Here is an 11899-nt window from a genome sequence, read left to right as displayed (position 1 = left end):
CACGGACTGGTCGGAAATGCCATCGCATCAGTCCCCCAGTGTCCCACCCAAATATTTACAGTTTATATATTTTTTTTTTTATTGCATTTCCTTCACTTTTTGTCCCTCCCCCAAAACATTAGTGGAGCGAACAAGCGGTGCGTTTACCCCCCCGAGCCCATAGATGGCAGTAAAGAGCACTCAAACAGAAAAGGAGCGCAAGGCCTCTTTATTCAATTCACTTCCACATGTTTACAGCTCATTTCTGGCGTTTGGGAGAACTGGTGCTCAATAACATGGTGTTAAATGTTGCACATATTTATGGACTGAATCAGTCAAAAATCAGTATTGATCAAGAGCTTGTAGGGACAAGAGATTTTATTTTCAGTCATGTTAGTTTTAATTTTAATGTAGCAGGACATGTTTAAATATGGCTTTATTAAATATTTTTATCATAAATGTACCTGACACTTGTAAAGAGTGTAACCAGGGAATAAAGGATATCTGCATTATTAAGCATTAATTAATTGTGACATAGTTGCAAAAGTGTATTTTGAGTTACAAACAAAGCAAGTTATGAACATACTCCTGGTCCGATGTGTCCGAAAGCAGAGGAACCAGTGTACGCTGGGCTTCACACTGCTTTGTCTGTTACTTTTTGGAGGTTTTGAGCGGTGCAGGCTGCGGGGGCTCTACGGACTTTTCCGCTTCTGACTGCTGGCGCTGGCTGGGTAGGAGTTGCGTGGGGACGGCGTGGCGACAGGCGAAGACGCCACTGGGAGACTCAGGTCCAACATCCGCACAGAGCAGGAGAGCGCCGTCCGAGAGCCGCTGCTGGCCGCGGAGTCGACCGACCTGGGCGCATATACACACACGTACACACGTGCACACGGTGCAAACGTGGAGAACACGGGCTCACGCAGAGCAGCGCGACTGACGTCCCACTCACCTCAGCGATGAGGCAGAACTGCGGGCCGAGGGGGGCTTCGAGCTCTGCCGGCTCGACGGCGTGGACGCCGGTGAGGGGAGGGTGAGTCCGGCCTGCGCGTCGAGCCACAACGTCATATTTTGTTCATTTTATTCATTTTATTATTCCCACAGGAAGGACATAAACTAATAGGTCCAAAGACAAGAACCCCCTGGAACAGACTCCCTTTCAGTCTTTATGAGGGTATAATATATATTATAATAATATAAAAATAATATTGAATAAAATATACTAGATTATAATAGAAAAATATCAAAAAGTATTCATACACATAGATACTAATATTACTATTATTTAATTATATTCAAAGTACTCTGTATATTTATGTCATTCATTTATTATGTCACTGCAGTGCAGCACGCAGAGCACCTGGAGAAGGTACATCTCAACAGCTGACTTGAGGTCAGGATGGTCCGCTATGGCTTCCAACAACATGTTATTGACGGTGCGGTTGAAGTCCTTCAGCTCGCGGAGCACTATGTCCCGCTCCTCCGGGGTCTCCCCTTTCGTGTTGCTGCTGGATCGAATGCCCTTGGACAGTTTGGAACACTGTCGAAGGGGACAGACAAAGTGGTCATCGCACAAGGTGGAAATATCATTCCTACAAGGAGAGCTTGAGGAAGGCAGAACGCTTTGATGGGCTCATTTGGAACTAGATGGGGAGATCATTCTGTGTGTGTGTGTGTGTGTGTGTGTGTGTGTGTTGGGGGGGATGAATCAGCGCAGACTCAAGAGCCACACGCCATGTGGGCGGATGCGGTTGTGGTGTCCAGGGGTCACGCCAGGAGTTTCGACCTCTTTGTTGACTCGGTCCAGCTTCTCCTTCTGGGAGCTCAGGTCTTTGTTAAGGGCCGTGATCTGCGACTGGATCTCGTCCATCTTCTCCTTCAGCGAGACTTCCTCCCGAACCACTGTGTCAAGAGCGCCGTTCCTATTCTGTGGGCGAGACAAACACGTTTCCTTTCCAATGTGACATTTAATGACAGCAGAACATTCCCATCACCTCCAGAGAACGACAACAGCTAACGCTTCTGGAACTATGTCTCTCTGTTAGAAAATATGAGCTCTTCATATAGTCTCTAGATGGACACATTCATTATAATGCAGGAGCACATAGTTTCGTACTTTAATCATCCCGAGTCATTTTATTTTAACTCGTCACCTGTGTAGATGGCATGCGATCAACAATTATATCGCTCATAAATCCAGGCATCCATCCTTTTCAATAACCCTGTGTTCAATGCAGGGTCGTGGTGGTCCAGAGCCTATCCTGGAAGCACGGGGCGTGAGGAAAGGCACAGCCTAGATGGAACACCAGTCCATCGCCGTTCTGCCGCACACACACACTCACAGTCATATAAGTCATATAATGCGTTTGTCTTGGAAGCGATGCTCCCCTTTTGCGGTAAAACGACTCTTCGATTCATGACGAGGAGGAAAGGGAAGGAAAGTGGGACCTCGAGGCACACAGCATGTGTACACACCTGAAGGTCTTCCTGGAGTTCTCTAATGCACCTCCTCTTGTGCTTACATTTCTCCTCCACCGCCTTCTTCTGCTCCTCGAGCTTCAGCTTCTCCTGGAACTCCTTGCCTTCGGAATGCAGACAATGAGAAACATTTTTTTTTTTTTCTGCCATAAAGAGCCTGCCCTAGTTTCACGAAGAACAGCGAAGGATGGGGTGGAGTGACTGCTGACAAACAAAGGTGTCATCGCACATACTTGACTCTGCAACCTTCTGGAAAGATCTGCGATAGGTGCTGTTGTGACTGTTGACCACATGTAAGGTGTTCTCTAGAGCGTGGATTTCCTTCTCCATCTTGCAGATCTTGGCGTCCAGATCATCGCCCTTGCGCTGCAGCTCCTCCTTCTCCTGCGCGACCTTTTGGACACGGGTACGGTGCAGCGGTTACGGACGCAACCGTGTAACCGGAACGTTCCTTTAAAATCCCTGCCCGCCCGCCCCTGAGATTGATCTTTCTCCCGGTTCCTGGGCCTGGGGGGTTTTTTTTTGTTCTCCTTGCCTCAGCTGACAGGTGATTTCCTTCAAAAATATTATTTTAGCAAAGTACCTACAGACTTAATTTTACCGTGTCACTGTATGTCCTCTGTTCAGCATATTGGGAATTAAAATTAAAAATTTATTTAACGGAATAGAATAAAGTTAAATTTGAGACAAAGGTGTTAAGCTAAGCAATAATAATTATTATACTACTACTACTAATAACAATAAAAATAATAATTAGAACCCACCTTGATCACATAATATGCGTGGAGCCTGTCCTCCTCGCCCTCGGGGAACGCCATGGACATGGTCATCACCTCATACCTGTTCCTCATCTTGTCGACCCTGGAAAGCCTCTCCTGCACCTCGGTGCTGCCAGGAGGAGGGAAGCACAGAGATGCGTTAACCTTCACACCGACATGACCGGACCGCATTCCTATCTACAATTCCGTCAGTATGAAATCTCTGTGAATGAGGAACTCGAATTTCCTTGCATAACCTGTCAATGCCTCGGTAACAATGGAAAAAAATCCTTTACTATATAGTAAGTTGTGAAGTCTGGTTCGGGGGCGTGAACACGGCTGTAATGTTCATGTAATGTTCATTCATGAGAGAAGCTCTGTTCCAAAATGGAATGCGTGTTCTCATCATGTTGCCATGGGTTTCCTCCCACAGTCCAAAGACATGTGTTTCTGGTGAACTCATGGATCCAAATTGCCTTCAGTGTGCGTTACTGAGTGGATGAGTGTGTGACTGTGCTGTGATGGACTGGTGTCCCATCCAGGGTAGTAGTGAGTTGAAAAGAATATGTGTTTTGAGACCCTTCTTCAATATTTAGAGGGATTCAGCAGCTCTGAGGGGGCTTCCGCGATAGACTCTGGACCTCTGTGACCCTGATCTGGACAAGGGTTATTGAAAATGGGAAAAAGTGCACTTTATGAACTGTAGAAATCTTGTTATACTCTTAAGGCCAGGAGAGTGGGTAAGAATGAAAGGACCCAAAGGACGCTCTGTGGGCCACGACAGGTGAGCTCTCACCTGAGGCCCTGGCGCTCCTGGTCGGCCACTTTGACATGCTTGAGCAGCATCTCTCTGTGCAGTTTGATCTCCTCCTCCCTCTCGGCCATGGCGGCCCGTAAGCGCAGGGCGCGCTTCTCCAGCGAGAGCACGTCATCCGCCTTGCAGTAGAGCAGCTCCCGCAGCCGCTTCACCTCCAGCTTCAGGATGTTGTCCTCCACCATGGCGTCCTGCAGGCGGGGAGACGCCGCGTGCTTGCGAGTGGGTCGCGGAGAACGGGCGACGGAGACGGAGACGCTCACACCCTTCGCCCCCCACTTACCTGCTTGCTGAGCCGGAGCCTCTTGAGCTCCTTCTCGGAGGTGTCGTGAATGAGGTTCAGCTCCTCGATCTTGGTGGAGAGCTCGCTCCTCATGGCGCCCTTCTTCTCCATCTCCTTGGTGACGCACCGGATGTCGTCCTGGAGACGAAAGCAACGGCGACACGTTCATTCACCACAGCTTGGGCACCTCGTTTCTCAATTCCTGTACAAAAGTGAGGGCCAGCAGGCAGGAGGCGCAGCGATTAGAGCCACAGCCCTGCAGTCTGAAGGTCTAAGGTTTGAATCCGCACGCTGTCTGCCGTACCATCGGTTGGGCTGTTTAAACCTAGAGGACGCAGTAAAAGTTACCCAGCTGTATAAATGGGTAAATCGGTGTAAGCAGCTTAGTGTGCAAATGTCACCCTGAAAGTGACTTTGGAGAAACATTCTATGGAAATATGGCTGGAACATTCGTTCAGCGCTCATACCTGTGATCCATTCACCTGTGACGCCAAGCTGCGGTGAAACACGTCAGGGGATCAGTATTTAACATATTGTTTTCAGGTTCACAGTGAAAACCGGTATTGTATGCTCTGCTGGGAATCACGCTTTCGCAGCCCAAGGGCGTTGGGAGGAGAGTTGCGATGCGCGGACGGTGCCCGGGTGCCCGAGGGACCCGGAGACACGGGCGTCGGCCGCACCTGGAGCTTCTTCAGCTGCAACGCCAGCATGGTGGCCGTCTTCTTCCTCTCCTCGAGGATGTCGTTGAGCTCGGACACCTTCTTATCCAGATTCTGCTTCTCCTCTGTGCTCATCTCTCCCTGGAGTCGCGCCATCTTCCGCTCCAGCAGGTGGATCTGGAAGTCCTGTGAGAGGAGAAGGACACAGCTAAGCCTCCCGTCCGCTCCCCGCTTACTCCCCACCATCAGTCACGTATTACCGATGTTTTTATCAAAAGTTATTCTCATAACATCTTCAATTGACTCCAGTGTGGTGGAATGAGCTCCCTCTGCCCCTCAGAGCTGCTGAATCCCTCTCAATATGGAAGGGTCTCAAAACACATTCTCTTTTCAACTCACTACTCCCCTGATCTCGTAAGTGCTCCATAAGTGTTATTTGTATTAAAAACTAAAAACTTAGATGCAGCTACCTGTGTCATAAACACTGGTTTATGCCACGGTATGAAACCAATGGATTGTACTCAGAAATCACGTGTTTGCATCCAAATCCCTCCTTCTGTTGTCGACGCACGTTTTGTATTGCTCTCGGAGACGTGCGTCACTTTGGAGAAAAGCGGCGGGTGAATAAATATAAACGTAAATGTAAAGGTCAATTATTTCTGCTGTTACGAACATCTCACACCTTCAACCAGGGAATAGAGAAACATGGTATAACTGGACAAAATAATAGCCGAATGTCTGGTTTACAGCAGCAAAAAGGCGCTTGAGGCTGCGCTGTATCAGGCTGGTGGAACCTGAGATTTCCCAGAATGCTTAGCATCTGGGTCATAACAGGCACGGCAGCTGACTGCCCCCCCCCCTTTACCTGGCTATAAATGATCTCCTGCTGCTTCAAGGAGTCCTGGTCCAGTTTGCTGAGCCGCTTGTCCAGGTGGACGAGGGTCGCCCGGGTCCCTGAGATCTGGGCCGCCGTCTCCTTCTCCTTGGCCTTGAGCACCTGGAGCTCCTGAGTCTTACGGAAGAGCGCCTCCCGGTGGCGCTGCAGCTGGGCGTTCACCTCCTGCAGACACGACGCGCGGCTGAGCGCTGCGGTTAAAGGGCGACTCGCCGCGGGCTGCAGCGGCGCTTCCTGCACGGTTCGAACCCCGTCCCCTCGAGCGCAGCTCACCTTGAGCGCCTGCTCGCTCTCCTTGAGCATCTGCTCCATCTGCGCCGCCTGCTCCTCCACGCCGACGGTCGACTCGGTGGCGCTCTCCAGCTTCCCCTGCAGCGCCGCGTTGCGCTCCTTGGCCGCCTTCAACCTGCGCACACGCGGTACTCCAATGGTCACGCGCCTGAGCGCCCCCAGCGGAGCGTTGAGCCATGCGCTCGGTGGTTAGAGCCAGCGCCTTGCAGTCAAAGGTCCCGGGTTCGAATCCTTTTCCTGTTGTATTGCCCTTAATGAAGGTGCTTACCGTCAACTGGTAGAGTAAAAAGTACCTTGCTCTAGAGACGGGTGGATCATGGGAAACGGCTTAGTGTAAAAACCCAGCTTGAAGAAAAGTGTCCGAAAAATTAACTATTATTATGAATACTACTAGTACTAATAATGATAATAAACCTAATAACAATAACAAATAAAAACCAAATAAATAAAACCTAATGATGATAATAATTCCAAACGGTAACAGCTGGGAGCGTAGTGTTTAGAGCTGCTGCCTTTGGACCCAAAGGTCACAGGTTCAAATCCCATCTCCAGATCCAGTACTCTTGAGCAAGGTATGTACCCTAAAATTGCTCCAGTAAAATGACTTAGCTGTACAAAAGGTAAAAACTGTAAGTCGCTTTGGAGAAAAGCGTCGGATAAAGTAGTAAACGTAGTAACTGCCTCTATGGAGATACTACGCTGTATAAGGTGGTGAAACAAAAACTGCCATCGGTGCTCTGGGTCCTAGACAAGCAGACAGCAGTGGCGATGGAAGCACTGCGCTCTGCTGTCGAACCCTGGCGAGAAGAGCTGCTCACTTGCTGGTTTTCTCCACGATGTGCTTCTTCAGAGCTGCCAGCTGGGACCTCTTGCCCTCCACGTCTGCGGCGGCTCGGGCCACGGCGCACTTGAGACTCCCCAGCTGAGCGGGACGAGGGTGAGAGAGCAAGAGAGTCACTAACCCTAACCCTAACCCCCCCACCCTTTCCCTGCCACCCCCCGCGAAGCACTCACCTCGTCCTGGAGCCTCGAGCGGTTGGCCTCCTGCTCCTGGAGCTCTTGCCTCAGTCGGGCCGCCAGGCGCTCGGCCGCCGCAATCTTCCGCTCGTACTCCCTGTTGTTCTCCACCTCGCCTTCCAGAAACTTCTTCTTCTCCTTTATGAGGCCCTCCCGTTCCCGGACCTTCTGGTTCACCTCCGCAAGCATCTGGGGAGGCAGGCGGCGCCCTGAGCGCTGGGAGTCCATTCCGGAAGCTACCGGCTTCTCTTCCATCATGCTGATCGCACACATCGACTATCGTATTTCATCAAGAACTACATACACCTTAATACACCAATATGGCAGAGACAATTTCGGTTATGGTATCGATCCTAGGGTTGGACCGCAGTCCTGCTCTCCGGTGGGTCTGGGGTTCGGGTCCCGCTTGGGGTGCCTTGCGGCGGACTGGCGTCCCGTCCTGGGTGTGTCCCTTCCCCCTCCGGCCTCGCGCCCTGTGTTGCCGGGTAGGCTCCGGTTCCCCGCGACCCCGTATGGGACAAGCGGTTCTGAAAATGTGTGTGTGTGTGTGTATCGATCCTATTTTCAGCGATGCCGTATTAGGGCGCCCCCTGCTGATCACCAGTGAGCACTGCTCCATCTCGCGGTCCCTCTTCCTCATCTGCTCGATGGTGCTCTCCCACTGCTGGATGAGCTCCTGTCTCTCCACGTGGGCTTGTCGGAAGTTCTCCGCCGTCTTGTCGAGGGCGATCTGCACCAAAGAGCACGGTAAACCGGAAAGTCACCGCTACGTTGTTGCGGTAAATGGCTGGCAAACGCCGGCTGAGCGGGAGCGGTTTGGACCTGTGCGGTGATCGTCTCGGTCAGTTCGTTGTCGAGGGTCCTGCGCTTCTGTTGGGCCTCGATGGTCATCTTCTCGATGGACAGGGTGAGCTCCTGGGGGAAGAGATGAGCGGTTCGGTGCCTCCTCGTCCTCGTCGTCTCGAAGGAGAGCCGCTCTACTCACCCTTATCTTGCCCTCGTCCTGCTTGGCGTACTTTATGATGGCCATGGTGTCCTCGTCTTTGCGCGCCGACTTCTCCAGCCAGGCGTCCAGGGCTTTCTGGTCCCAGTTGAGCTGGCACATGAGCTCCTCCAGCTTCTGGGAAGCTTTGAAGATGTTGTTCTGGGAGGAAACAGATTGGGTGGGGGGGGGTTGACACGTCAATGGCGTGGGGCCGAGCATCCGCACGTCCCCCTGCCTGTGCACTTTATGCATCACATCGACTTGCTTAGCAGATGCTTTATTCCAAAAACGTACAGGGATCATTAACTGGCTTCATCCGAGATGACGGACAGTGTCAGATATACTACGGTAAACACTGAATTTGTGCTGAAACTCTAAATGAGACGAGACCCACTGCTTTCATTCTAGAACAAACTGCTGTCTTCATGTTGGCAGTCAGATGGTTTTCCCAAATATCAAAGGACTGTATGTCAGAAAGGGTGGAATATGTGTGAAACAGCTGCTCAACTGGTCACTCTAAACTGCCCTTTGTGTGTGTGTGTGTGTGTGTGTGTGTGTGTGTGTGTGTGTGTGTGTGAGTGCCCCACCCCATGATGGACTTGTGTCCTATCCAGGGTGTACCCTGCCTCGCTCCCCATGCTTCTGGCATCTGGCCAGGCTCCAGACACCGCGACCCAGCACTGGACAGGCGGTTATTGATAAGCGATGGACGGACGGGGGTGTGAGGTGAGGTTGGGGGGGGGGGGGTCTCACCTCGTGGGAGTTCTTCTTGTCCCTCAGGGAGCCCAACTCCCTATCTAGCTTAGTGATCTCCTGGCGCAGGCGGCCCATCTCCCTGTCCGCGAGCGCTCTGAAGTGGACCTCAGACTCAATCTCCTTCTCCCGGGCCCTCAGCAGACCCTACACACACACACACACACACACACACACACACACACACACACACACGTTACCAGTCCCTTAGTCACACTGTCATTACAGAACCACCTCACTTAAGTGACAGTTTAACCTCCAAAGTGTACGTGTGTGGTAAAAACATACTTTAAAATTTCTAAAATATATACAGCATATATATGTACACTCTTGAGAGTTTTAAATTCAGAAGGAATAATAACACACTTTTATTTCTCTTTTATTTCCATTTTGTGGAATTGCAGGGAGCGTTATGATGAGCCAGGATGATCTGGCCTTCCGATTCTTCGCTGCGCCGCGGGGATTAATCTGCAGCGCGATGGCTCGGCATTTTTAGCACGACTGAGGATGATGGGAACGCGCACCTGGGTGTGAGAGAGCTCCTGCCTCACGTTCTTCAGGTGTTCCCCCATCGCCTGGATCCTGTCCCTGTACGTGTAAATTTTATTCTCCACATTGGACTTCTCTTTCTGCTTCCTCTGCAGCTGTTCGTGTACAAGCATAAATAAATAAAGTGTTAAATAAAAAAAATGCTAAGAACAAGATTATCAAAGTGGAATTCCTGCCTTCAGATTTCATTTTATGACTCGATTACATGGTGAATGATGTCTGAAGGCAGGAATGCCACCTTGATCGTCTTTTTATGATCATCATTTCCTTTTTCCTGATCATCTTTTTTATCTTTTTTTCATGCATGATTTCTTATTATGTCAATACTATATTTAATTGACACATACATAATTATACATATACAGCACGTTTTGGAGCCGTAAAGTTACCAAGTTGGTGTTGAAGGCAGAGTTCCACTGATCATCTTTTCTGATCACCTTTTTCTCTTTTCCTGATCATCTTTTTTTTAAATAATCTTTTTCCAAGCAAAACATTATTATTATTAATAAGAATGTTGTTGTTGTTATTATTATGTCAATAATTTATTAATATTATGGAGCCGTGCAGTTACCAAATCAAGCTGCACTCGTGGGCAGATCCTACCTCATCCTCCAGAGCCTTGTTTTCGGCGTTTGCCACCGGCATGGCGAAGCCTTCGCCCCATCCGACCTCGGAGAGAACCGCCTTCGCCATTTCTCCGCAGCCTCCGCGACCAACAACAGCGACCAACAGCGAGCAGCAGCGACTTGGAACGCGGCACTAAAGGTCCCCGGAACGGCTCTCTCACCCACTGCACCCATAAGCCTTTGTGTGTTCACACGGTGCCCATAGCAACCGTGCTGGTTGCCCGGGAGAAGCCGAACGGAAGAAGCACAGCGGCGTTCCTAGCAACCACGATGGATACGGAAACAGACCGGAAGCCGGAAGTGAAACGCCGCGTTTATAAGATACCCGGATGTCGCAACTCCGTCTTGCAAAACTTCTCCTCTTCATTCATTAGTGACAGAAATTACATCAAACCGTAATACTTTGACGTTAAAAAGTGCATACGCAGTAGATTTCAGGTAAAATACCTGCAAGTTTCGGGAGCTCTGAGAAGTTACTTACAAAACACTAAGTGTTCATTCGACGCTGGAACAACAATTTGTCACATTGCGAGCTATTAAAAAAAAGAAACATTCAAAACACAGCGACTGATTGAAGTGAAACATCTTTACGCGACTTTAAACATCGCGGGAAAATCCCAGATTATATAATAAATCCTTTCCGTCTTTACCAGAGCAGAGCCTTTTCTTTTGCTAGCCAGCAGTCCCCCGATCACAAACTGATGTAAGAGTAAAGGTTTTCCAACAGTTTAGTGCAAAAACAGCTTATATTGTTGTTGTGTTAACACGGCGTGAGGGTGGGGGGCGAGTAAATGGAACTTCACACCAGTAAGTGTCAGGATCGCATAAGAAAAGGCTCCGTAAACATCACAGAAACGTTACAAAATTCATCGTCGCTACGATACCAACCAGTAGAGGGCGCTGACACACCATTCGCGTGAACACCTGCCATGGCTTCTTCTTCTTCTTATTATTATTATTAATATTAACAATTTGGCAATTAAAATGGGTTATAATTATTTACTATAATTTTAGTGCCTTGTACAGCTGGGTGTTTTACCTTGTGGAATTCAAGATATGCAATGTTCTCAAGTGTACTTCAGGGTTTCGAACCCGTAACCTTCAGGGGTACAAGTCTATCTTCTTAATAGATAGATAGACAGACAGACCGCTGAACATTTCTGATTCAGCTGAACACGTTCTCTTGTTGGCTTTCGGATCATACTTTTGCGGCCCACCAGTTTTCCTAAGTGCAATCTTTGTTTCAACCTTCTCGTTTTAACTAATAACAATAATCCTTGATGTATGAATCTGAGGCAAAGGAAAAGAAGCAAAGCAGACTAAGATGAAATGAACACACTGCCACTGTCCACTGAGAAGTAATATCAACTTGGTCTGAAGGCATATAATTAATAAATTAGTCAGAAGACAGAGCAGAGGATAAAAAACAGTATTATTTTTAGTAATAATAGCCATTGTAATATACGCATGGGGTGTAAAATCTTGTCCTGTGTATCTTCAATAGTTATTATGCTGCTTAATGTCAGCTAGATAGATTTGCGCACATTAATATTATCCACCCAAAGGTTTATTTTCTTGTGAATTTGCACACATTTACTGCCACTGGAACTGCTGTACTGACCAGACAGCAGGAGTGAATTATTTGTGTTGTTAGTTAACACCACCGTAACAACAGGCTTCTCTTTCATTTTGTTCAGCGATCATTAATATTATATGTTCACCTTTCATATTCATCTCATACTTTCTTCATTTAAAAAGAACAGCAGGGTGAGGGCTGTTCTGGATTTATCACACACAGATTGCAAATTCCGTCAT

General features: G+C 48.9%; 1 protein-coding gene across 1 annotated transcript; it reads right to left on the bottom strand.

The window, feature by feature from the left end:
• Window positions 1-475: 475 nt before the first annotated feature.
• Window positions 476-10235, bottom strand: ccdc39 (coiled-coil domain 39 molecular ruler complex subunit). Its single transcript, XM_029249351.1, has 20 exons — window positions 10062-10235; window positions 9434-9553; window positions 8910-9056; window positions 8157-8315; window positions 7994-8086; window positions 7773-7901; window positions 7169-7360; window positions 6973-7076; window positions 6137-6269; window positions 5834-6028; window positions 4990-5154; window positions 4310-4447; window positions 4009-4217; window positions 3219-3342; window positions 2688-2847; window positions 2452-2558; window positions 1763-1903; window positions 1337-1516; window positions 929-1020; window positions 476-834 (listed from the first exon to the last, which is right to left on the bottom strand). The coding sequence occupies exons 1-20, from the start codon at window positions 10149-10151 to the stop codon at window positions 672-674; spliced, it is 2841 nt and encodes a 946-aa protein (XP_029105184.1). The 5' UTR covers window positions 10152-10235; the 3' UTR covers window positions 476-671.
• Between the last annotated feature and the right edge of the window lie 1664 nt (window positions 10236-11899).

Source organism: Scleropages formosus, chromosome 25 (assembly GCF_900964775.1).
Source record: "Scleropages formosus chromosome 25, fSclFor1.1, whole genome shotgun sequence".
Lineage (NCBI taxonomy): Eukaryota > Metazoa > Chordata > Actinopteri > Osteoglossiformes > Osteoglossidae > Scleropages > Scleropages formosus.
The sequence above is the reverse complement of the archived record's forward strand: the minus strand, read 5'-3'. Positions and strand labels throughout refer to the sequence as shown.